The sequence below is a fragment of the Leuresthes tenuis genome, unplaced genomic scaffold (genome assembly GCF_036924035.1).
Source record: "Leuresthes tenuis unplaced genomic scaffold, fLeuTen1.0.hap1 SCAF_7, whole genome shotgun sequence".
NCBI lineage: Eukaryota > Metazoa > Chordata > Actinopteri > Atheriniformes > Atherinopsidae > Leuresthes > Leuresthes tenuis.
In genome coordinates, this window is record NW_027325361.1 from 35,818,947 (window position 1) to 35,846,019 (window position 27,073).

The 27,073-nt window shown below is 40.5% G+C and overlaps 1 protein-coding gene across 1 annotated transcript in view; it reads left to right on the top strand.

Moving 5' to 3' along the window:
* Positions 1–9,979, top strand: part of lmnb2 (lamin B2) — a 65,971-nt gene extending 55,992 nt beyond the window's left edge. The window contains exons 9-13 of the mRNA XM_072390259.1: positions 1,801–2,038; positions 2,431–2,538; positions 3,501–3,620; positions 3,719–3,799; positions 9,633–9,979. Coding sequence (XP_072246360.1) covers positions 1,801–2,038; positions 2,431–2,538; positions 3,501–3,620; positions 3,719–3,799; positions 9,633–9,668 — 583 coding nt within the window. The 3' untranslated portion in view covers positions 9,669–9,979. The remainder of the gene's footprint in view (positions 1–1,800; positions 2,039–2,430; positions 2,539–3,500; positions 3,621–3,718; positions 3,800–9,632) is intronic.
* The last annotated feature ends 17,094 nt before the right edge of the window (positions 9,980–27,073 follow it).

A 27,073-nucleotide genomic window follows, 5' to 3' on the forward strand; every position in this document is an offset into this window, starting at 1 on the left:
ATGCGATAGTTAATTATGCAAGATGTGTAAATTATAGGGAGAAATAAGGTGATTTTTTTTAGTAGTTCAAGAGCAGCAAGAAATGTCACAGTACACACACAAGGCAACAGGAAGTGATGTAATACGTCTTAAAGGGGAACTCTGGCATTTTTAAACCTTATTTCTGGCATGAAATACGTTTATCTACTCACCGAGAACAGTTTGGTGAAAGTTGGCGTCCTTCGAAAGCTATTTAGAACACTTGCGATCAGCGTATAGCCATATAACGGAGTTAATGGGGCAGGGACGATGCAGCCTCTAAATAAGGCATTATCTTTCTTTTTTTCACCAATACTTTAAGAAGAATTAATGAACGAACGTGTGCTATAGCTCTGTTAGCACATAGCTACTGTTATGTGGCTACTTGCAGCTATTGGAGAGCTAATGGAGGGAATTCCACACACACCTCTACTGGGACGACTAGGTTTAAAAATACCAGAGTTCCCCTTTAACGCAAAGCAAAAAAAAAAGAAGAAGCTGCAAGTGTCATTTCAAATTTAAAACACTGCTCTCGTCGTTACCAGTCCAGTAAATCGGAAATGGACTGTACTTCAGAGTTCAGAGAAGAAGCCTTTCGGATGAGAGAAGAAGTCCAGTTGCCCTTTTTCAAGCTCTTATGATGTCAAGACAACCATTCCAAAACTGGGGGTCATAGTGGATGCTGCTCTCAAGTTTGAGAACCAGATTAAGGAAGTTGTGAAATTGAGTTGTTTTTTTTTTCTTCAGCTAAGACAGCTGGCTAAAATCCAACCCGGTTGGATTACTGTAATGCACTTTACGTTGGAGTTAATGCAAAATGCTGCTGCACGTCTCCTAACTGGATGAGGAAAATATGACCCCATTTCCCCTATTCAAGCCCATTCACTGGTTGCCAGTGCTTTTTAGGATTAATTTAAAAAATGTCCTTTGTTGCTTTCATGACCTTGCTCTGATCCCATCTGTCTGAGCTTCTGTAGTCTTATTCACCTACTCGCTCCCTCAGGTTAGTTGATCAGCTGCTCCTTGCTAAAACCAAGCGTAAGCTCAGAGGGGATTGTGATTTCTCTGTTGCAGCACCCAAATTGTGGAATGATCTCCTGCTCCACATCAGACAGCCCTCTTCATTGTCAGGTTTTGAAAGATTAAAAACAATCTTTTAACACCATGAAAAATTTTTCTTGGTTGTTTTAATTGATTTGATGTTGTTTTTATGTTTGTGCTGTAGGACTGTTTCAATAGTATTTTATCTCTTTTACTTATTTTATGTCATGTGTATGCTGTTATGTCTGCTATTTGTGGCTTTTATTTTATTCACAGCACATCGGCCCGGTGCGATAGTTTTAAAGTGCTTTATAAATGAAGCTGGATGGGATTTTTTTAAAAGAAATATTAAGATTGTTTAGTTTATAGTAATGATAACTGTTTTTTTGTTAATCTTTAGTTCATGTTTATGTATACTTCTGTTAATGTTTCACTATGTCCAGCAATCTGCTTTCATTGTGAACACGGTGTTGAAGAAATAAAGATGTTGTTCAACTAATGCAGTGACTGTAATCATGTAACAGTACTTTTGAAAAGAAAATTGGATTGACATGTTATGAACTTTCAAACAAAGGGGAACTAATAAGAAATACCACGGTTGTGGATTTAAAAAAAAAATAAATAAATTTCCCCCCATAATGTCCCTTTTAATGTGTGTGGGGCATGAAGTTCATGTGCAACGGAGATGAGGTGAGGTGGATATGAATGAGTTGCTTACTGATGAACTGATGTTTCTTTTAGACTGAAACTGTCTCCGAGTCCATCTTCTCGAGTGGCTGTTTCCCGGATAACCGGATCGTCTTCCTCCCGTTCCTCCAAGAGGAAGAGAGTGGAGGTGGAGGCTAAGGATGTGTCAGAGATGGGAAGAGGAGAAGAACAGCTGCTGGTGTCGGAAGAGGCGACAGCTAGTGGAGCAGTCAACATATCACCAACTGACATGGATGGAAATGCAGTGGCACTTACCAATGAGACTGAGCAGGTTTGTAAGATTTAACCAGTCCAAGAGGTGGGGATGTCTTGTCCTGTTGGGACATGGTTGTCCCCACAGATAGAAAGTGATTTATGAGGGTTAAGACTTTGTTTAGGGTTAAAGGTTAGAATTATGTTATTGTTATGTTTAGCATTCCGTGGGCTGGGGAACACATTATCTTTGAAAAATCCCCACAGGGATGGAAAAACAAGTTTTTGTTTGTGTGAGAGACGAGGTGAGGGGGAACGGAAGGTGAGCTGATACTGACGTGTCTTACTGTAAGTGCAATAAAGACTTATTGTGTTGACAAATGACTAAAGGTAACATATGTTTATATCCACAAATTGCAAATACCTCCTTCAGAGTTGAGATTTACTTAAGCTTTGATTTGTGTTTTGCAGGACCAACCTTTGGGCAACTGGAGATTGAAGAGAAAAGTTGACAGTGAGGAGGAGGTCATTTACAAGTTCTCCCCAAAGTTTGTTCTCAAGGCAGGGCAGTCAGTCACGGTGAGACATTCAATTCAATATTTCATTATTCCCTGAAGGAAAACTAAATTGCTGCAGTATAAATTAGTATTGTACATGTAGAAAGTTGAAGTGTAGCTAAGAGGAAAGTGTGGTAGAAATCTTAAGAGCTAGCATGAATGGATTTGCATGTTGTTTTTGTAGCTTGGCAACAACCTAGTTGATGAATACATGCTCAATCAGCAGGTTACACAGGTGAGCTCTCTCAGTAGACAAAATGGACGGATATTCACAGCCATCAGTTCAACATCTGGGGTGCAGAGACTTCTCATGTCCAGGATTACACCATCTGTCATAAAATTTAGTTTTCTCTGTAGCAGTTCATTGATTTCATAAATCCAACACACTATAGTTTTTATACATAGTATAAAGGTTTAAAAACAGTCTATGCAGTGTTATCTACAGTTTAGATGTGGTTCCGGGTGTTTTCTTTTCTGTGGGACACAGGTCTAAATGGCTCTTTGAGTGCTTAAGGTTGCCGACCCCTGGGCTAGACCGGTGCTTTAAGTGCACGGCCAGCTAAAAAGAACGCATGCTTACTAGATTAATTTGTTGCTGGAATTCACAAGACTGCTGCATTGTTATTGGAGAGAAGAGGATATTTGTAATTGTCATCCCTCCTTCTGACACCCAAAAGTGAAGCAGCCAGAAGTAATGCTGTATTTCTTCTGGCTCAATTATATCCCCAATGTCCTAGAGGTGAAGAAAACAAAGGTTTAGATGTCAGCTAAGGAGATTAATTGAAAGCAAGGGCAGCCTCTGGTACTTTTGTTTTACGGTGCCCAACTTGGAACCGGACCTTCCTGTTACAACCACCAAAGCTCTGACTCTGGCTGCCAGAGCATAGAACTGCTTATGTTAGGGGCTGGGGTCCGGGTTATGGAGACCAGTAAGGCCAACCAGAGGATGTGACCACCAAAAAAAAAAAAAAATGTTGTTTCCAGGTTTGGTCTGCAGATGCCGGTGTGGCCCACAGTCCACCATCTGACTTGCTGTGGAAGAGCCAGGCTTCCTGGGGAACAGGAAGTGTCATTGTTACCTCTTTGATTAACGCTGATGGCGAGGTAAAGTTTTCCTACACATAACTAGTCTTACCCCTTTTATTTGCTTGAGTTATGCATGTTTGAGAGTTAACCTGTGCTGTGTGCTTAATGTGCTGCAGGAGGTGGCCAGAAGGAGTGTAACAAAGACTGAAGTGGAGGTAGAAAATGGTGAGGGGGACGAAGAGGAAATAGCACAAATGGTGACTATGCTTGTTTTTCTTTATGCTTGATTGATCTGTGTCCAAAGCATTTTTATCTCCCAATAAAATGAGGCCTCTTTCTACATGTTGACTCCAGTTAAGCATCTGAGTTATTGTGACAATTTTACAATAATTTCATTCTCATCCATATTGTTTAGAGTAATGCTTAGAGAGAAAAAAAAATCTAAATTCTTATTTAAAACGGGTTAATGTGCATTCGGACTGAAACAATTCCTCAATTAACTTGATTACAAAAATTCTTTGATGCAAATGATTTACTTCAAGATTCAAGATGTATATTTATACATATACACAATAACAGACACAGTGGTTATTTTTGGGTAATGAAAAGCTTACTTTGCGACTTCCCAACCAAAAGAACTATGCTAAAAGAGAATATACAAAAATATATATATAGAATATAAAATATAAAGTGCAAAATGTGCAACAAAAGATCAGTCAAATGTCATGTGCAAAAATTGCAAATATTGCAGGTAGATAGTTATTGTCCAAAAGTGGGGTTATGGTCCATGATTCAGGAGCCTGATGGCCTGAGGTTAAAAACTTTTTGTCAGTCTGGTAGTCCTTGATTTGGATATATTTTGCAGCTCTTGTAGGGACAATGTCATCAATGCACTTGCTAATGTAGCTGGTAACCACAGATATATATTCCTCTAAATCTACAGAACAGTCTTCTCTCAAAGCAGCTTTCTTAAACACATCCCAGTTTGTAGAATTGAAGCAGTCCTGAAGCACCAGATCAGTCTCTGCATTCCAAACTTGAACAGTTTTACTTACTGGGGGGCTTGTTTGAGAAGGGCCTTGTAAGCTGGATAGAGGAACACGAAAATGTGGTCAGACTGTCCAAAGTGGGGGTGGGTCACAGCTTTGTAACCGTTCCTCACGTTGCCGTTGACGTGGTCCAGGATGTTGTTGTCCCTCGTCGGAAAACTCAAGTGTTGGTGGTACTTCGCTAGCACAGTTCTGAGGTTGAAATCCCCAGCCACAACAAACACTTGGGTTTGGGTATGTGGTCTTGTGTTTTCCTATGATGTTGTGTAGTAGAGGTGGGCGATATGGCAAAAACATGAAATCACGATTTTTAAAAAAATAAAATCACGATTTCGATTTTATCACAATCTTAAATTGAAAAGTGAAAAACAGACAGTGTTGCAGAAGTATTTTCGGCTGGGCAGCTCGTACCGCGGGTCAACTACTTGAAGCAGACGTTCGAACCCCTCCTTTTCTACCATCTTGAACGGTGCCATATCTTTTGCAAAATAACAGGTAACTGCTTCTGTTACCTCTTTCTATCACTTGCTTGACTTGTCATAGTGCCTTTATGTTTATGTTGTCTGTTTTGGTCTTACGCTAGCTGCTGCCTCCGCCTGCGGTGCCGCCGGGCCCCACTCTGTTTAGCTCTCAGCATACTGTTTTGGGATGCTTCCTCTTCAAGTGATTGAACAGGTTCGTCGTGTTGTCACCCGACATGCGAACCGTTTGTGTGCAAACTTTGCAAATTACATTTGTTTGCGATTGATCAGTTGTGGAAAATCCAAACCAATTCCATATAATGGAGGTGGAATTTTTTTTAGCGACCAGCTCCTCCGTTTGGCTTTCAGCCAAGGCTCTCCACGCGGCTACTGCTACACACACAAACAAGGAGGCGGGTAAGAAAGCGCGTCACTGCCCGTAATTCGCTGTGATTGGCCGGTCAGGTCGACGATGTAATACGTCTGGTGCACCGGTGCATCAGCATAGAACTGCAATTTATAGAATGTGCCCGAGACGATCCCACGATCTCGGCAGTTTGACAGATCGTTAGGGATCGTCTTCATGTTGCAATCGTTCACGATTTAATATCGTCATATCGCCCACCCCTATTGTGTAGTAGTCCTAGCGCTGTAGTCCGGTCGTCCCGTGGCAGAATGTAAACAGCAAGCATAAACACAGCACTGAACTCCCTCGGTAGATAAAATGGTCTACACTTCACTATCAGCACTACACAACAGTGTTTTTCAGCCACTTGTACACCATCTGTTGTTAAACACACACATCGCCACCTTTGTTTTTACTGGAAGCAGATGTGCAGTCTCCGCGGTGCATGGAGTGGCTCTGTAGTTTAATGGCTGAGTTTGATAGGCTTGCAGTAGTCCAGGTTTCCGTAAAAATCGGAGCACAAGACTCTTAACTCACGTTGAGATGTTATCCTGGTTCTCAGCTCATCCATCTTGTTTTTGAGAGAGCGAATGTTAGCGAGCAGAAGGCTAGGTAGCGGTGGTCTTGTAGCTCTAGCCTTTTGCCTAGCATGTAGCCCGCCTCTCTTACCGCACCTCCATCTTGGGTGTGTAGATCGTCGGCCATTTCGCCTACTCAAGCTTGGTGGTGTTGTGGCCTGCGGGCTGATGTCAGTGTGGCTCCAGTTGGTGTCGACGTGGAGAAGAAAGCTACAGTCCAGCAGGACTGGACTAAGTGGTGAATTTTGCCAGTGTCCAGAAGTCTTTGTTGTAGGTGATCCTTGTGTACCATCACTGAGCATTTGTCACGATCAAAAGTACTAAAATAAACAATAAGAACGGCCTGTGTCGGGTGAACGTCCCAAACATGTCTGCCATGATGATTGGTTACTGTGAGTCTTTGTTAAATCCACACAAACATGTTCTTATCAGTGGTCACAGTTATTGCCCCTCGTCTCTGGAACTCCCTGCCTGGACCATCTGGAACTTCCTGACATCAGGAATATTGACTTAGTTTCAGTTTTTAAGACTGATCTCAAAACCCACTTATTTAGACAGGCATTTGACCTGTAATATCTGTCTATTTGTTCTGCTTTAAATTGTGTTTTATATTTTGATTGTTGTATGGCGCCTAACAAATAAAATGTATTATTATTATTACTACAATGTGCTAAACAGTACATTGCTACTTTAACTGCCGTTTTATGATGAATATGACTCCTTTGCGTCCTATTTTTTGTCAATGTGTTGACACGGCAGTTGTAAATTTATGACTATCGGTCACAGATGGCGATATGCAGAATATGTTCATCTCGAGCAAGAGTTAGACTGCTGTTACAGGGAGTCCAGTTCCAGGATTATTTTAGGTCATACAAGGGACAGTTTTCAGTAGGACTCTTTTAAGAGGACTGACCGTCTTCAGAACGCAATGTTGACAGCGACGACTGTCTTAGCTCTGCTGACAAAAAGCAACAGTAACATCACCAGCGGCTTTAAGACATTTTTTACATGAAAGCTCTTGAAGTGGTCACTCAAAAAAGGAAGAGCGCTTTGAGTAAGATGCCAGGTGCAGTTCCTTTCATCCGTTTGGTGATATGCAGCTGAATTCACTCTCTCCACATTGGGAACAACTGTAAAAAGAAAGAGACAAACATTAGGTGGAGACTAACCCTTTCATTAGTAGCAGACTTGATTTGAGCAGAGCAAACACAAGGTAACATTTTACGTTAGCATTTTAATGTTGCTTAATTAGTTGGTTTGTTTGTTAAGATGGACTAGCAAAGAACAAACATATCTGATTACTTGAGTAATTGATGGAATGATCGATAGAATACTTGCTGCAGCACTAATGCAGTTGGTGTAGATTCATCCAGGTCATGATAATCCTCAGATATTTAATAAGGGTATCTGGACTTCTTGGTTCTTGAAGACGTTTCACCTCTCATCCAAAAGACTTCTTCAGTTCTGAACTAGTCAGTGGGAAGTTTCGGCATATAAGTGGTTGAAAATGCATTCATACTTGGCAGGTCTTGAATTTCCTTCGGGATCAATAACATACATACATACATACACACGTGGACAAAATTGTTGGTACCTCTCAGTTAAAGAAGGAAAAACCCACAATTCTCACTGAAAGCACTTGAAACCTACAGAAGTAACAATAAATAAAAATTAATTGAAAATTAAATAATCAAAATCAGCCATTACTTTTGAAATTTTGATTAACATAATTATTTAAAAAAAACAACTAATGAAATAGGGCTGGACAAAAATGATGGTACCTGTATAAAAGATTGAAAACTATTTGACCAGAGTGACATGATTAACTCAGGTGTGTCCTTTAATTGACATCACAGGTGTTTTCAAACTCATAATCAGTCAGTCTGCCTATTTAAAGGGAGACAAGTAGTCACTCTGCTGTTTGGTGAAAAGGTGTGTACCACACTGAACATGGACAACAGAAAGCGGAGGAGAGAATTGTCCCAGGACATCCGAAAAAAAATTACAGACAAACATCTTAAAGGTGAAGGCTATAAGACCATCTCTAAACAGCTTGAAGTTCCTGTGACAACAGTGGCTCATATTATTCAGAAGTTCAAGACCCACGGGACAGTAGCCAACCTCCCTGGACGTGGCCGCAAGAGGAAAATTGATGACAGATTGAAGAGACAGATCGTTCGAATTGTATCCAAAGAGCCCAGGACAACCTCCAAAGAAATTAAAGGTGAACTCCAAGGCCAAGGAACATCAGTGTCAGATCACACCATTCGTCGTTGTTTGAGCCAAAGTGGACTTCATGGGAGACGACCAAGGAGGACACCACTGCTGAAAAAAAATCATAAAAAAGCGAGACTGGAATTTGCAAAAATGCATGTTGACAAGCCACAAAGCTTCTGGGAGAATGTCCTTTGGACAGATGAGACCAAACTGGAGCTTTTTGGTAAGGCACATCAACTCTATGTTCATAGACTCAAAAACCAAGCATATGAAGGAAAGAACACTGTCCCTACGGTGAAACATGGAGGAGGCTCAGCAATGTTTTGGGGCTGCTTAGCTGCATCTGGCACAGGGTGTCTTGAATGTGTGCAAGGTCAAATGAAATCTGACGACTATCAAGGCATTCTGGAGAGAAATGTGCTGCCTAGTGTCAGAAAGCTTGGTCTCAGTCGCAGGTCATGGGTCTTCCAACAGGACAACGATCCAAAACACACAGCCAAAAACACCCAAGAATGGCTGAGAGAAAAGTGTTGGACTATTCTAAAGTGGCCTTCCATGATCTGAATTCTGAATCCCATTGAACATCTGTGGAAGGAGCTGAAACATGCCATTTGGAGAAGACACCCACCAAACCTGAGACAACTGGAGTAGTTTGCTCATGAGGAGTGGGCCAAAATACCTGTTGACAGCTGCAGAACGCTTATTGACAAATACAGAAATCGTTTAATTGCAGTGATTGCCTCAAAAGGTTGTGCAGCAAAATATTAAGTTATGGGTACCATCATTTTTGTCCAGCCCTATTTCATTAGTTTTTTTTTTAAAATAATTGTTAATCAACATTTCAAAAGTAATGGCTGATTTTGATTATTTAATTTTCAATGAATTTTTATTTGTTACTTTTGTAGGTTTTAAGTGCTTTCAGTGAGAATTGTGGGTTTTTCCTTCTTTAACTGAGGGGTACCAACAATTTTGTCCACGTGTGTACGTCACTAGTGTGTGTCACCAACAATGGTCAGGTTGGTGAGATGAGAGGTGAAATCAAAAAGAAGTCTAGTTCCCTTTATTCAAGCTCTTAGCACTGGTTAACTCACACACAATGCCTCACTGACTGTTCAGAAGGAGGTCCAGTAAATGACACCCAGGAATGACCAACTGTATGGAGTTGTCTGGGCCTTTTGATTTAGAATTTTAGAGAAATGTTACTTTGTCCCAAACATTATGGATGGCTCTGTATTATCTGAATCTGTATTATCTGTGCTCAAATAGTTTTCTCCTTAATTGTATATGGTCTTAAAATAACTTTAAGGTTTTGTATGAAGTTAAAAATGCCTGTAAATGTATTAATTTGATTTTTTTTAAATTTTTTCTCTCTCTAACAGGGCAAAATGCCATCCAGAGAGTGCAGCATCATGTGAAGTCCTCCTGTTGTTTATGGCTTTAATATCTTCATATATGTCGTTTTTTTTCTTCATTGAGAGCCACTGCGATATGATCCTTTCCATTACTCAATTAGTTTTTTTTTATTACTACAGAGAGTTTTAGAATTTTGGAATAATGGAGCCCTGTTTTCCCTAAATATTGCCAGCAGTAGCACCATCAGTGAATGACACAAAGGTTGTGGATCTGTTGTTCCAGGTCAATATTACCTCCCACCGAAGTCAAGGCCTTTCTGAATACCTTTATTAAATATAGAATTTACAAATATAGTAAACCAGAGAACCTCTGTTCTCCATAGTAGTGCAAATGTAATGAAAGGCATGTTGAGATAATGCATTATTTGGCATTTATGTTGGATTTCCTGATTCAAAAATTTGCCTCCAAATTCACTGCTGGTTGCAACCAGTTCCAGTGTTCATATGTTTGACTTCAGGGCTGAGACCATCACAGATTAACTTAGATATGAGGGACACACTTTACAAATTTGTTTCCTCTTCTCTATAACTTCATAAATATAAATGAGATGAGAGAGATCCTTAGATTTGTGGTAGAGTTAAATCAAAGGCAAATATTTATTTCTGGAGAGGTTTGGTATTTGGAACTTTTTGGTAGTCCATTTTTGTGTTCATGAGTGCAGGGAATGGAAACCAGTCATTATCAGATTTTTTGTTTTATTTAATCTTTTTTATAGACTTAATGCATCCATGTTATGAAACACAACTTCATAGAAATATAACAGCATGCAGAATCTGCCCTGGCATCCTGTAGCATGTCCCATACAATGTTTTGGGATGCAGTTAAAACCCTTTTCCCAAGTCCACAAAACCCATATAGACTGGATTAGTGAATTCCCTAAGTGCTTGATATTCAATTGTGATTAAAAATGCCATGATGAAAAAATAAGAATAGATGATCTGTGAACCTGGACTGTCAGTCATCCTTTCCAGTACCCTGGTATAACATTTAAAAGAGGCTGAGTAGTGTGAGAGACTGATCAATAAAAAACACTCCATGGTCTTACTACCTAAAGATGGAATCTCCCGCCCCAGTCTGAGGTCCATACAGAGTTGTAATGGGCTTGTCAACCAAGAAAACCTTGCCACATAAAAAAAACAAAAACTTGCTACTGTGGAGTTTTTTTGGCTACCTCCACCAGTATCTTTACATACAGTGAAGTCAAGCAACAGATATGCAGCATGACCAGTTAAGTGAACTACTCTCCCTTGTCCCAGTATACATGGAAGTTGATTTTGCCGTGGAATTTATTAATTTTTTTTACTGAAGTGTGTCAAGCTGCTATTCTGCTGACTGAGAACATTTTTAAGGCGTTTTGTTTCACACTTACATCCAAATTCTTTGCACAAATGTCAAGTTATGTAAATTGTGGTTTTGACAGATGAAGCTTCGGTTACCAAATCAAGATTTTATTAGAACAGAGAGACAGTCTGGAAATACTCTTAAGTGAGTTGACACGTAGTCTTCATGGGCTGAGTCACAATTACTGAGCATTTGTCTAGTTGACCAAATAAACACAAAAATATGTGAGTGAGAGCAGATTTATTCATATCGTTTAACTTGTCAACTGATTCATACATTGGTAAAAAGGTAAAGAAAAAAAAATGCACTAGATGCTTTGTTTTTGAATGTCCGTACACACTGTGAACTCCTGGATTGCTAGCTTAACCTAGAACAGTGTTTACTGAGGGACATGTTGGTTAGTGTGTTTTGAGTTCCACACAGAAATGTTTGACAGCTGCAGTCTTGTATCAGAGCAGGTCAGTGGTGAAGCACTCTTTTGTTGGTTTTCATGACTGTCAAAAACAGCTTTCACTACCACCTTGTGGTGGTGGTGACTCATTACTACCAGTTGCTGGTTAAAAGCTCCATAGCAATACAATAGTTACTTAAACTTTTTGGTTTAAAAGTCCAGTTTTGATTGGACTAACACAATCATTTAGTTTATCTTGTGCCATGTAAATTACTTATATCTCTTGAGAGTGGCACACAAGTCCCAAGTTTATCGTAGATTTTCAAAGAACTCAGTAGTAGATACAAGATCATTGTATCACCGCCCTCCCTGAATGCAGCTGAGTACCCTCCTCTGTCTTCTGAGTTGTAATCATTCAGCCTCCATAGCTGCTGCAACATTTGTTGTTTATTGATGCATATCTGCTGAATCTGGAGTTCCCTAAGCCAACCAGGCTTGGGAACTTACTTCTTCAGCCTGATAGTCCTACTCACATCTTATGTCCACCAGCAGGTCCTTGAGTTGCAGTCCTAACAACTACCAATCCAGGCAAGCTTTAGACCAAAGCTAGATGCAGATGTAAAGGTATTTGACACAGCCCAATCTCATTTCATGTCCCTTGCCTTTCTCTGTGGCTTAGGCAAAGCTCTGCGGTGTAAATTTGTTAAACTAAACTAAAAAAAAAAAAAACCTCCCAACTACTCATTTGGGTCTAATGGATCTTTCTGACAGTGTATTCCATGGATGGTCAGAGCAAATAACCTTAGATCAATCTAAATGACTGTGAAGTTGATTTTTGGTCTGTGACTCTCGGTGAGTTGGTTCAGAGTAAGTTTAGAAGCAATTAAGTATTTTTGAACACTTAGTTCAAGTAAAATGTTAGTTACAGTCAGACCATAACTGCACAGAAGTTAGATGAAAAGTCAACTCTGGTGTGTCCTCTCTACATGGCCTCCCCATAGCACTGTCAGGGTTCTGTGGACCACCTGATTTCATATGCTTGCCCTCAGGAATGACTTCAAGGTAGGGTCCTGGTTACCAGTAACAGACTTTATTTCCCTTATATATGGTTGTCTAACAGATTTTAGCCGACATGTTGGCCTTAGGAGACCTGATAGAAACATTTTGTTCTCGACACAAAATCACACGACCCCTTCTGCTATGACAAGGCCCTGATTCAAGAGCCTCAGAAAAGCAACACTTTTTTTGCTAATAATCTAAGTTTTATTATCTCAATCTCAATTTTTTTACTGTACTTTTTTTGTGTCTTTCACTTGGTGTGAATTATTGGGAAAATATGTTTGTTTGTATGCTGTGCTTTACATTGCTATTATATAATCAGTTTGTTACACTTTTGATTTTAGAATATCTGTGGTGATGAGATTTGAAGCAGATGACTTAAAGAGCAGAAAACATTTTTGGGATTAAATTAAGTAATTTAACACTATTTCTGCAGTGTTCTCATGAGTCTTGCTTGGTGAGTGAAGGTTCTATGATCAATTTTTAGTTTGTTTAAGAAGAAAGAAACAACTGCTGATTGAACCACGATGGAACATGTGATCCTTCACATCCTGGATGAACTGTTAAATTACTTGGATCTGACTGGTTCTTTTACGGTATATAACCAGTTCCTTTGAGAACAATTTATTCCCAAATTTTAAAAAGCTGAGACCTTGTATTTATGTGCGGGGTATGACATGCCAAGTGTCAGTTCTTCATTCATGAGTACCTGTTGACATACATTTTGTACACCTAATAAAGGTTTTTACACATAAGTATTTGGTATCAACTGTTTTTTTTTTTTTTTTAAATAAAGCTAAACTAAGAAAGGACCAGACTGAACTGTTCTTTTAAGGACATGTATACACATATTTTTGTTGTCTAGCCACCATGACCCCAATGAGAGAATATGGGCTTGTATCGTTTAAGGCATTTCAAAGATACAGTGCCGATCAATCCAATTAATAGTAATATAGTATTAATCCAATCCAGCCATCCATTTTCTAACCCACTTAATCCATCTCAGACTCGCAGGGGGGCTGGAGCTTATCCCAGCTGTCATTGGGCGAGAGGCAGAGTACACCCTGAAGAGGTCGCCAGTTCATCACATGGTCACATAAAGACGCACAAGACAACAGACCATAGGCTCACACTTGTTCCTAGGGACAATTTTAGAGTATCCAATTAATCTGACAAATTCTTCATTAACCTGAGGAAGCCAGAGCACCTGGAGAGAACCCACATATACACAGGGAGAACATGCAAACTCGGCATCAGCCGAGATTCAAACCAGGAACCCTCTTGCTGTGTGGCTGTGATGTCAACCACCATACAATTCATATAAAGCTAATTAAATATGTTTTTTTTTTTTTTTTTAAAGTTGCCCAGCTCAGGAAACCAACAAACTGCATCGAAACTTCTTTTCGATCCAATGCCCTGTCCTCAGAACGACAAAGCCACTGTGGAAATAAAAAACCTCTATCAGAACCAGGAAGGGTGGCCATCTGCGTCAACGTGCTGGGGGTTGGGAGGACAGAAAAGGGGGAACAACAAGCACCATAACACCAGACCTGGGATACCTGCTGAGAAAGAGAAACAAAAGTTAATGACAATAATGTCATGTGTACATGGTAGAGATGGGGACTCATAAACGATCTTCATTTCATGAAATTATTGTTTCTGATCTTTAGTTAATTAATTCTGATGTATGACAAGGCTGATGGCAGGGTAAGCGCATAGCATCACGCATGTGTGCAGCCACAATGTGCGTTTCCATCAGCCTGTTTAGATGCGCATCGAGAAGTATCGCATCGGAAAATTATGATGGAAATGCCATAGTTTTAATTAAAATCCCCAGATTCGCATAAATGAAATTTATTCGAAAGGGATTGAAACAGCTGTGTTCACATCAAGTCTGACGTAGCGCACTTTCACCCCAACTGCTTCTGGTGTTTGCGGGTCACTCACAAGACAACAAACATGGCGGACAATGGAAGGTTTGTGTGGACGGAGGAAGGCGTTTTAAACTTTAATTAAGGAGAAACAAATAACTGCTATCCTTGACAGCCTCTCTAATCACAAGTACTAACTGGGCTGACAGCGCCAATACCACTTGCCCGATTCTTAATAAAGGTTCAAGTCCTCTCTCCATGGTGATACACTCCGGGTAGGGAAGCCAGTTAAACGTTTACAGGCTAGTTGTCATGCCAACCTGGGGAAAACTCACGGGAGTTAGTAGTTTTCACCTAGGTCCGTACTTTTGATGGAAACACACGATTCAAATTCGTTTTGATGCGCATTTCCCAATGATTCGAATCACTTTTGAATGGAATCATGACTACTGATATCAAAACTACGGCAACGTCAAGCTCACCTGGAACTGTGCCATATGTTGTCACATTTGGTTATAAAGCGTTCACGCAGACAGCAAACAAGCGAACGGCCACTTGCAAAGTGTGTGGTATCAGGATAAATGATGCCGGCTCAACTACGTCCAACTTAATGAGGCACCTGAAAACGCACCAGGATAGGTCAGTCTCTTTGTAATGTGAAAGGGAAACTTAGTGCGTATCGACAGGTACCACTAGCAAACTAATCAAAGTAAATAATATTGTAAACTATATGCAGATTGTAGCGACTGTTCACCTAAGGCCCAAGTGCCTTTGCCAATTAGTCAACTGAGGTATTTCTTAGTTTTGACGTGTCCATAAAACCCAATCCCAATATTCTTGCAAAACCCACTGAATTGAAGAGAGATGGTGGACTTGAACCTAGATTTATTTGGAAGTTAACAAACTGAAAACAAAGAACTACAAAATCCACAAATTTGATGGTCAAAAACCTGTATCGATCCAACTCAGAAGCCTTCCAATCCTACTTGAACAACCAATTAACATACCTTATTGTTTTGTGCACTGACTGCTGCCTGACAGCATTAACAAAATAAAACTATATGGCATAAATGAGCTCACACATTTCCGACAAAAGTACGTCTGTTCCTCAGCACATATTCATCTGAAGCAGCGTTGGCAGCTGTTTTCACCTTTTGATAGCTGATGTGATTAGCAATATGTTCAGGTAACGTGTTTTTAAATTGCTCGAGAACTGTCAGTTCAAGGAAACCATCATAATCACTTATCTCTAACGCAGAACACCATCGGTCAAAGTGCTTTGCCAGATCAGCCACAAATTCCAAGAAAGTTTGCTTTTCACCTTTCCGCCATGTACGAAAACATTTGCGGTATTCTTCTGGAACAAGCTCAAAAGCTTTTAATACTGCACTTTTGACTAACGAGTACCACTTACTATCCTCTGGACTTAAACTAGTATAGGCCTCCTGAGCCCTGCCAGTAAGCACGCACTGCAACATTAATGTGCACGCGGACTCTGGCCAATTACAGACATCAACGACACGTTCAAAGAGACAAAAAATAATGTATCTGGATCTGCTTCTGAAGAGTGCAGATGTGTCTCTGCTTCCTCCTACTGCTTATTGCTTTTAAATCATTTTACTTCTTTCCACAAGTCTTGAATGTAATTTTATTATTTTTCTTTTAAGTGAACAAAGACTTTTTAAATCATTTTCATTATTTTTTACAACTTATCTGACAAGCCAGCGATAACCATCCTTTCAACATGCCCTGTGAAAGCTGTCGGATAGCTGTCGGATATATCAACAAGAAATCTGTGCGCCACAAGAAAGGATTATTGCCTTAGAAACTGAAATGGGACTTCATGAAACGCTCCCAATGGAATCCAGTGGTAAGAAGTCTACGTTTACTTCCAAAGAAAAGGGTGAAAAAACAGCTACTTACCACTTAAAGCTAAATGATACTGTGTCTTTTCCATTTGCATTTCAATGAGAACTTTAATCTTTTCTGGCAAAGAGATTTTCTGTTTAAAGGAAAAGGCCCACACCTTAACAGAGGTGGAGTGAGACGACTGACAGATAATCTCTTCCACGCTCTGAGGTATCAGAATAGGCCAGGACGAGTTCTGTGCTGCTGCCGAGAGAGAAGAGGAGCAAGAGAAGAGCGCCTGCCTCGCCACCCAAGGACCCAAAAAAGGATTCAACCACTGCAGCTACAGCAGCACCTCCAGCGCCTTCACCACGGCCCTCACCACAGGCCTGGGATCCACCTGCTGCATCTACACCTTCCAGAAACGTTTCACTATCGTTCTCTTCGCCACTGTCACCCATGATATTTCCTGATCATTGAAAGCTTGGTGAAATCAGGGATTAAAATGGTTCCTCTCACACCAAACATGGCAAGATCAAGAATTCTATCTTCAAAGAAGCATCGAGCCCCTCTCCCTCCTCAACCTACTCCACTGACAAAAGCCCCCCCCACCTTGGCCCCCACCATTGGAGCCCACAGCTGTTATTTCCAACAGCGTCATTGTTGTTGTCTAGGACGCTAAGGGCCTGTGTCTCACTGACAAAATAGTCAAAGAGATAATCTGCAGTCTGAGTTCATCAACATGCTGCCTTGATGAATTGCCCACTAGATTTCTAAAGTCTGTGCTGAGCAGTTTTTTTTACCACAACTCTCTCATCTAGTTAACATCTCACTTCAGACTGGAAGATTTCCAAAGGCCTTAAAAACTGCTGTCATTAAGCCTCTTCTAAAGAAGAGCAATATTGATGCTACAGTACTGAACAACTACCGGCCCATATCAAACCTGCCATTCTTAGGCAAAGTCCTAGAAAAAAAATTGTATACCAACAGCTTTCTGACTTTCTCCTGTCTAACAATGCTTTTGATACTTTCCAATCAGGCTTTAGGCCCCACCACAGCACTGAGACAGCTCTGATCAAGGTGACAAATTATATCTGCTTGAACACAGACGCAGGCAAAGTCTCAGTCTTAGTTCTGCTGGACCTGAGTGCTGCCTTTGACACAGTTGACCATGCAATCTTATTATAAGACTGGATAGGAATCTCTGGTAGTGCTTTAAACTGGTTCAAGTCCTATCTCGAGGACAGAAAATATTTTGTTGAAATTGGTAACTGTGTCTCAGACCCCAGGGGTCTATCTTGGGACCCATATTGTTCAATCTGTACACGCTCCCATTAGGCCAGCTAATATACAGCTATAATGTGTCCTACCACAACTATGCAGATGACACTCAGATCTATGTATCATTGACGGCAGGAGAACACGGGCCTGTAGATACATTGTGTCACTGCATCGAAGAGATCAGTGAGTGGATGCAAAACCATTTTCTCCAGCTAAACTCAGACAAAACTGAAATCATTGTCTGGCCCACAGAAACAAAGAGAAAGTGTTATCAGTCACCTTGAGACTCTCTCTCTAAAACCTAATAATCAAATTAGAAATCTAGGGGTAATATTGGACTCAGACCTGAACTTTAACAGCCACATTAAATTAATATCATCAGCAGCTTTCTACCATCTAAAAAACATTGCCAGAATCAAAGGAATAATGTCTAAACCAGACTTAGAAAGACTAATCCATGCATTTGTCTCCAGCAGGTTAGACTACTGTAACTGCCTGCTCACTGGGCTCTCTAAACGGGCTGTAAGATAGTTGCAGAACGCTGCTGCTCGAGTCCTGACTAGAACCAGGAAATACGACCATATTAGTCCAGTGCTCAGGTCTCTGCATTGGCTTCCTGTCGCTCAGACTTCAAAACAGTTCTGCTCGTGTACAAGTCTCTTCATGGTCTAGCGCCAAAGTACATCTCTGACATGTTAGAGGCATATAAACCAACTCAGACTCTGAGAACCTCAGGGAGGGGTCTCCTGCTGGTGCCCAGAGTCAGGACTAAACAAGGTGAGGCTGTGTTTCAGGTTTATGCTCCTAGAATCTGGAACAGTCTTCCAGAAGACATGAGACTTTGTATTGAAAGCACTTTGTATTGACTTGTGTACAAATTGTGCTCTATAAATAAACTTGTCTTGCCGTGCTTTTTTCATTAAATTTTGGTATAAATCGCAGATTGCGGAAAATATCAAAATCCTTATCATTAGACCCTGAAACCAATGAGCGATTAGTGGACACCATCACCAGGTTCACCAGGCCACTTCTCTTCTGGAACAGGATGAGGCTCCTCTTCAGTCAGTATCAGGATCCGTAGGTCCAGCAAGACCATCACACAAAAATGCTCCAATCTCAGATTTCACAACCTCTTTACTTGACCTTTTAACACTGATCCCTATACTATTATGGTCTGCTACTCTGAATAATTGGTCTTTGGTGAATTCATTTAATATCGCCAACTTTGGGGATTCCACAAAAATCAGTAATATCAGCCATATTGAAGCCAGAACAGCCATACAAGACAAAATTCAATATAAGTGGAGAAAAGAGACAGTTAAATTGGACAAGCGACCCATTTACCTAGTTGTCACATTATTGAATCAGTCATTTATCTTCATTCCACTCATCATACTTATTTACCAATAGGCTTAATTTAATTTTAAATCAGAGGGGACCAATTTCCCACAGGAAAACTAAACGCTCCAACAAAGCATGTGCTGTATCCCAAAGCAAGCATAGTGTGCCAAGTGTAATCACTCACCTTACCAGCTATGCATGTTCCCCTCTTTAACTAAACTGCCTAACCAATACTAACCTGGAGTACCTCGACCCTAGTCTTCAGGGAATCTGACGGTGGGTACTCAGATTCTGATCCTCCTGATCAGCGGCTGTAGCTCAGGAGGAAGAGCAGTCGCCCACCAATCGGAAGGTCGGTGGTTCGACTCTGGCTTCCCCAGGATACATGTCGAAGCGTCCTTGGGCAAGACACTGAACCCCACGTTGCTCCCCCAGTGTATCATTGGGGGTATATCCTAAGACGTGCTGTATGAATGTGTGTGAGTGGTGTGAATGCGGCATGTAGTGAAGCGCTTTGAGTGGTCAGGTAGACTAGAAAAGCGCTATACAAGTACAAGTCCATTTACCATCCATTTACTTATGCACCAAAACCCATTGGTTTCGCAACCAGTCATCTGGCAACACCACGAGAAACCATGGACATGCTCCCGAAACAACTGCTCTAACCGCCGTCAACCCACACTACAGACACAAACAAGCAGATTCCAAAGGGAAAATGCTATAAACCTAACAGGGGAAAACACACAATCTAATGTGACACACACACAAACCAACAACTACCTTGAGGAGCAGCACAAGACAAACAAGCCCATATGAAACGCCACTAACACAGATAGCGGCACAAGCAGGCTAACAACAAGACTGCTTTAAAGCTAGAACAAATCAACCTTTATTCTTAAACCATGCACTTCCTCTAGAACCAGTAAATTACCATCATGTATGGTGCAAAACTTAAAAACCAAAGGGTAATCCCAACAGAACCCAAAATACGCTGCTGTCGTCAAAGAGCAAGCCTCCCCCAAAGGGAAGGGACAGAACTTTAATCACCACCTCACAGAACACCGGCCAGGTGCACTGAGTTGCACTAATCGGAGCTCAGTGCTCCAGTCAGCTCAGGATCTGAGGATAGATAAAGATACACACTCACACACAAGGCCCTGAAAGACACCTAAAGGGCCGTGACAGGTAGGAGAACTTATAATTACCAAACACATATGTGCAAAAGAGCCAATAATGTTAACAAAACTAATGACAAAATGAGAATGTGTACACATATTCATATTCTTTCAATTGTATATGCATATAGAATAGCAAAATTTACACAATTTAACAAAGATTTCAAAGCCCAATTGTCCTTTTCAATACCTCAACAAATCACATACACATAGGAGGTGTGGCTTAACATAATACTCAAGTGTTCATGTCACATATGAGGCAAAGCTTATCAACAGGCCTCACCAAAGTACTGGATTTGGTTTTAACCAGTACTCGATGAACCGGTCCCTTAGAGTCTGGTATAGTCTTTACAACTCTTCCTAGGAGCCAAGAGCTCCGGGGGGCGTTGTCATCTAAGATCAACACGATCTGTCCTGGCGCTAGGTTTTGCTTAACTTTGCTCCATTTTTGGCTTTCCTGCAGACTGGGCAGGTACTCACGCACCCACCGCTTCCAAAACAAATCTGCAAGGTACTGAGTCTGCTTACACCTACAACGAGAGTAGCAGTCATCCTTAGTAAACAGACTTGCGGGGAGAAAGGGCTGCTTCTTTAGTAGCAGCAGATGGTTTGGTGTGAGTGCTTCAATATCGCTCGAATATCAGATGATGTGGTTAGTGGTCTGTCATTAAGTATGGCCTCGACTTCACATAATAGGGTCTGTAGACACTCGTTGTCTATAGTCTGCCCACACAAGACAGACTTGAAGACCTTTTTCACCGATTTCACTTGCCTTTCCCATACTCCTCCAAAATTAGCTCCAGCAGGTGGACTGAAAATCTACTGGATTCCCTTTTGTGCAAGAGCATCGTGTATGTAGGCTTGATTCCAATGCTGCAATGCTGTTAGCAGTTCTTTGTCTGCACTAGAGTCTGTATGAGCGTATGAGACCTCTAGGTGCACAGCACGAGTTGTCAAACAGGTAATTAATACACTATATCTTTTGACGATGCTGCAACCTCTCTTGACTTCTATGAACCCAAAATAATCCACACCTACATTAGTAAAAGGTGGCTTATCGGGTAGCAGCATTTGTCCACCTGGCCCTTATTCTGAGTTTCTGTCTGAATTCTCAGAGTTGTTATCCCAGTTAGTGCTGAGTACAGATAAAGTCATTGTAGTGGGTGACTTTAATATTCATGTAGATGTTGAAAATGACAGCCTAAATATTAACTTTAATTCTATATTAGACTCTATTGGATTTTCTCAAAGTGTTCACAGACCTACTCACTGCCTTAATCATACCCTTGACCTTGTGCTGACTCCTGTCTTGTCTGACCATTTTTTAATAACTTTTGAATTTACATTACTTGACTACACAGTTTCTGAGAAGAATTTTACATATAGAAGGTGTCTGTCAGAGAATGCTGTAACCAAATTTAAAGAGTTAATTTCATCATCCTTTTCTTCACTGCCATGTGCAGATATGACAGAGGATGGCTACCTAAATTTTACTCCAGTAGAACTTGACTCTCTTGTTGACAGCACTATAGCTTCAATGCGTACAACATTGGACAATGTTGCCCCTCTGAAAAAGAAGGTAATCAGTCAGAAGAGGTTGGCTCCTTGGTATAATTCACAGCTGCGTGCGTTAAAGCAGACTGCAAGAAAGCTGGAGAGACAGTGGCGTTCCTCTAATTTAGAAGAGTCTCAATTAGTCTGGAAAGATAGTTTAATAACGTATAAGAAAGCACTTCTTAAAGCTAGAACTGCTTATTATTCATTATTGATAGAAGAGAATAAGAATAATCCCAGGTTTCTTTTCAGCACTGTTGCCAGGCTGACAAAGAGTCCGAGCTCTGTTGAGCCATGTATTCCTTTAACTCTCAGCAGTGATGATTTCATGAGATTCTTTATCAATAAAATTGTTTCTATCAGAGAGAAGATTAATGGAATCCTTCCCACTATTATCACTGATGTATCATCAAGTAGAGCAGCTTTAGAAGTATCTTTCGAACCTGATTTGTATTTAGACAGCTTCTGCCCAGTTGATCTTTCTGAGCTAACAACAGCAATAGTCTCTTCTAAACCATCAACTTGTATGTTAGACCCAATCCCAACCAGACTGTTCAAGGAGGTTTTCCCCTTAATTGACACTTCCATATTGGATTTGATCAATCGGTCTTTGTTGACAGGATATGTAACTTAGACTTTTAAGGTTGCTGTAATTAAACCTTTACTTAAAAAACCTACTCTTGATTCAGAGGTGTTGGCTAATTATCGACCTATATCCAATCTCCCTTTTTTGTCTAAAGTTCTTGAAAAAATAGTTGCAGTTCAACTTTGTGATCATTTACATAGAAATAATCTATTTGAAGAGTTTCAGTCAGGATTCAGAGTGCATCATAGCACAGAAACAGCACTGGTGAAAGTTACCAATGATCTCCTCTTAGCCTCTGATAGCAGACTTGTTTCTGTGCTTGTCCTGTTGGATCTCAGTGCTGCATTTGATACGATCGATCACAGCATTCTGTTACAGAGACTTGAACATGTTATTGGGATTAAAGGAACTGCATTAGGCTGGTTTAAGTCATATTTATCTGATAGATAGTTTGTTCTTGTAAATGAAGAATCTTCCTCACACATTGGAGTAAGTCATGGAGTTCCTCAGGGTTCTGTGCTTGGACCGATTCTTTTTACTTTATACATGCTTCCATTAGGTAACGTTATCAGACAGCATGGCATAAATTTCCATTGTTATGCTGATGATATTCAGCTGTACTTATCTATGAAACCAGATGAAACCAATAGGTTGGTCAGACTACAAGCCTGTCTTAAAGACATAAAGACCTGGATGACTCAGAACTGTCTGCTTTTAAATTCAGACAAAACTGAAGTTGTTCTCTTTGGACCTGAGCGCTTCAGGGAGAAATTGTTTAGTTATATAGTTACTCTAGATGGTATTTCCTTGGCTTCTAGTCCTACAGTGAGGAACCTTGGAGTTATTTTTGACCAGAATTTATCATTTGACACACATATAAAACTGGTTTCTAGGACTGCCTTCTTTCACCTTCGTAATATTGCTAAAATCAGGAACATCCTGTCTCAGGGTGATGCAGAGAAACTAGTTCATGCATTTGTTACTTCAAGATTGGACTACTGTAATCTTTATTATTGGGCTGTCCCACATATTCTCTGAAAAGCCTCCAGCTGATCCAAAATGCTGCAGCCAGAGTTCTTATGAGAACTAACAGGAGATATCATGTTTCTCCAGTTTTAGCTTCTCTTCATTGGCTCCCTGTTAAATTCAGAATAGAATTTAAGATTCTTCTTCTCACATATAAAGTTCTTAATGACCGAGCTCCATCATATCTTAAAGATCTCATTGTAAGATATTTTCCTAACAGAGCACTTTGCTCCCAAACTGCAGGTTTACTTGTTGTTCCCAGAGTTTCTAAAAGTAGAATGGGAGGTAGAGCCTTCAGTTATCAGGCCCCTCTCTTGTGGAATAAGCTGCCAGTAAATGTCCGGGAAGCAGACACCCTTTCCACTTTTAAGATTAGGCTTAAAACTTTCCTTTTTGATAAAGCTTATAGTTAGGGATGGCTCAGGTAATCCTGAAACATCCCATAGTTAAGCTGCTATACGCTTAGACTGCTGGGGGACCTCATCTGTCACACATTTCCTCACTTTGCTCTCTTTTTCCCCCTGTTTAATTTCTCAAATGATTTTATGTACATGTGACATTATTGTGGTTATTAACTTGTGTTTCCATGTTCCAACAGATATCCTTTGAATGGCGTTATGGTGTTTTTCCCCCCTCTTTTCCCTCTTTTCTGTCTTCTCAAACCCCAGCTGGTCGAGGTGGATGGCCACCCTTCCTGAGTCTGGTTCTGCCAGAGGTTTCTTCCTGTTAAAAGGGAGTCGTTCCTTTCCACAGTTGCCTCAGGCACGCTCAGGACGGGAGATTGGACTGAAGACAAGTTTCGGTGCAATCTGTTGGTTTCCTTAGCTAGGATATTAATTTTTGAATTGGCTCTATATGAATTAATTGGATTATGATTACAATGAATTGAATTCCAATTGGCTTGAATTGGACTATATTACTTAAGTGCCTTGAGATGACAATTGTTGTAATCTGGCACTATATAAATAAAATTTAATTGAATTGAATTAATTCTTTATTATTGGGCTGTTGCACAAATTCTCTAAAAAGCCTTCAGCTGATCCAAAATGCTACGGCCAGAGTTCTGACGAGATCTAACAGGAGAGATCATATTTTTCCCATTTTAGCTTCTCTTCATTGGCTCCCTGTTAAATTCAGAATAGAATTTAAGATTCTTCTCCTCACATATAAAGCTCTTAATGACCGAGCTTCATCATATCTTAAAGATCTAATTGTAAGATATTTTCCTAACAGAGCACTTCACTCCCAAACTGTAGGTTTACTTGTTGTTCCCAGAGTTTCTAAAAGTAGAATGAGAGGCAGAGCCTTCAGGTATCAGGCCCCTCTCTTGTGGAGTAAGCTGGCAGTAAATGTCCGGGTAGCAGACACCCTGTTCGAAAAATTATATAGTTTTACTATGAGAAAAGCTGCAAGAATAAGAGTTTCTGTGATGTGGGGAGGCCTCCTCCTGTCTTTTGGTTCTCATAATACTATGTAGCAAGCAAAAATGTTTTGACTGTCTGAACTCGTCTTCCCATAACATTAAATGGCTAGTAATGCCTTTTCCCATAACATTGTGTGGCCAGCAAGCATAAACAATATAAATAGCAATAGTACCATTTTGTTAGTGAGACAACTCTGAGCCAGCTTCCTGACAGGTTGTGTGGACTTGTCTCTTTCTTGCAAGAAATAAATGTTTTGTGTTAATCGTATCCAGCGACTCTGAGCCTAATTTTGAGAGAATTTTTCTGACACACCCTTTCCACCTTTAAGACTAGGCTTAAAACTTTCCTTTTTGATAAAGCTTATTGTTAGGGATGGCTCAGATGATCCTGAAACATCCTATGGTTAAGCTGCTATAGGCCTATACAGCTGGGTGCCCTCATCACACCTTTCCTCACTTTTTCCCCCGTTTAATTTCTCAAATGATATTATGTACAAGCTGCACGGTGGTGTGGTGGTTAGCACCATCGCCTCACAGCGAGAGGGTTCCAGGTTCAGCTCCTGGTTGGGGCCTTTCTGTGTAGAGTTCGCATGTTCTCCCCGTGTATGTGTGGGTTCTCTCTGGGTACTCCGGCTTCCTCCCACCATCCAAAAACATGCATGTTCTCTAAAATTGTCCTTAGGAGTGAGTGTGAGCGTGTGTGTGGTTGTTTGTCTCATTTGTCTCTGTGTGGCACTGTGATGGACTGGCGACTTGTCTGGGGTGTACCACGCCTCTTGCCTGATGACTGCTGAGATCGGCTCCGACCCCCCCATGACCTGACCGACGGATTAAGCGGGTATAGAAAATGGATGAATATTATGTATATGTGACATTATTGTGGTCATTAACTTGTGTTTCCCTGTTCCATTAGGTATCCTTTGAATGGTGTTACGGTGTTTGTTGTCCCCTCTTTTCTGTCTTCTCGAACCCCAGCTTGAGGCGGATGGCCACCCTTCCTGAGTCTGGTTCTGCCAGAGGTTTCTTCCTGTTAAAAGGGAGTTGTTTCTCTCCACAGTCGCCTCATGCATGCTCAGGACGGGAGATTGCACTTAAGAGAAGTTTTGATGCAATCTTTTGGTTTCCTTAGCTAGGAAATTGTTTTTGAATTGGCTCTATATGAATTAATTGGATTATTTTGAAATTGATTAATTGATTTGATTGGATTATGAATACAATGAATTGAACTCCAATTGGCTTGAATTGGAATTATGAATTATTGAAGTGCCTTGAGATGACATTTGTTGTAATTTGGCACTATATAAATAAAACTTAATTGAATTCTCTAATAGACACCTGCTATATAAAGCTGTATAGTCAAGTAATGTAAACTCAAACGTTATCAAAAAATGGTCAGATAAGACAGGGTTATGAGGAAATACTGTTAACTGTTCACTCTCAATATCATAAGTCAGCATAAGATCAAGGGTATGATTAACACAGTGAGTAGGTCTGTGAACACTGAGAAAATCTAATAGTATCTAATATAGAATTAAAGTTGATATTTAGGCTGTCATTTTCTACATCTGCATGAATATTAAAGTAAAAACTGAGAATTCAGACAGAAACTCAGAATAAGGGCCAGGTGTACGATACACAACAATTAGAAGAGGTTTTTGTGATTTCCACTTTGGGTGGGAAAAACTGAGAATCAGAGATTCAAAACAGCTAAAACTAGTCTTAGGTCTAGGACTGATTAGTAACCCTGATCTGAAGATAGCTGCCACTCCTCCTCCTCTGCCTGTGATTCGAGGAACATGAACATTTAAATAGTCAGAGGGAGTTGATTCATTAATGCTAACATGATCCTCCTGCTGCAGCCAGGTTTCTGTAAGACAAAATATATCAATATGATGATCACAGATCAAGTCATTCACTAACAGAGACTTGGAAAGGAGAGATCTAATATTCAGCAAACCACATTTAATGGGTTTTACGTTTGTGTTCAGGTAAATCTTTTTTGCCTTCATTTTTATAGGGTTTCCAGTTTACTGTGTGTGTTTATTGATTTATTTTTTTATTTGAGTGGTCAGGGAGCAGACAGTGATTATGGGTTTTGGGGGGGTAGAGGCAGGTGGGAAGCTGCAGAGAAGCATGACAAACAGAAGTCTAACAACAATACACCATTCTAGTTCGGATCAGGCAGACTGTTCCTCCCAATCACACCCCTCCAGGTTTCATTGTCTTTGCCCACGTGAGCTTTGAAGTACCCCAGTAGGACAACAGAGTCACCAGGAATTTCACTTTCCAGCACCAAACCCAGAGACTCCAAGAAAACTTGGTAGTCTGAACTAATATCAGGTGCATGAGCGCATAAAACAGTCAGAGCCTAGCTGATATCTCTGAACTTCCCTCACAATCACCTGTGAAGTGATGCTCCACGTCTGAATAGCCAGTTTCAGCAGCAGGGATTGGACAGCCAAGGCATAGGAGTCTGACCTTTGAAATGATTCAGGACCAATCTCAGAGCAA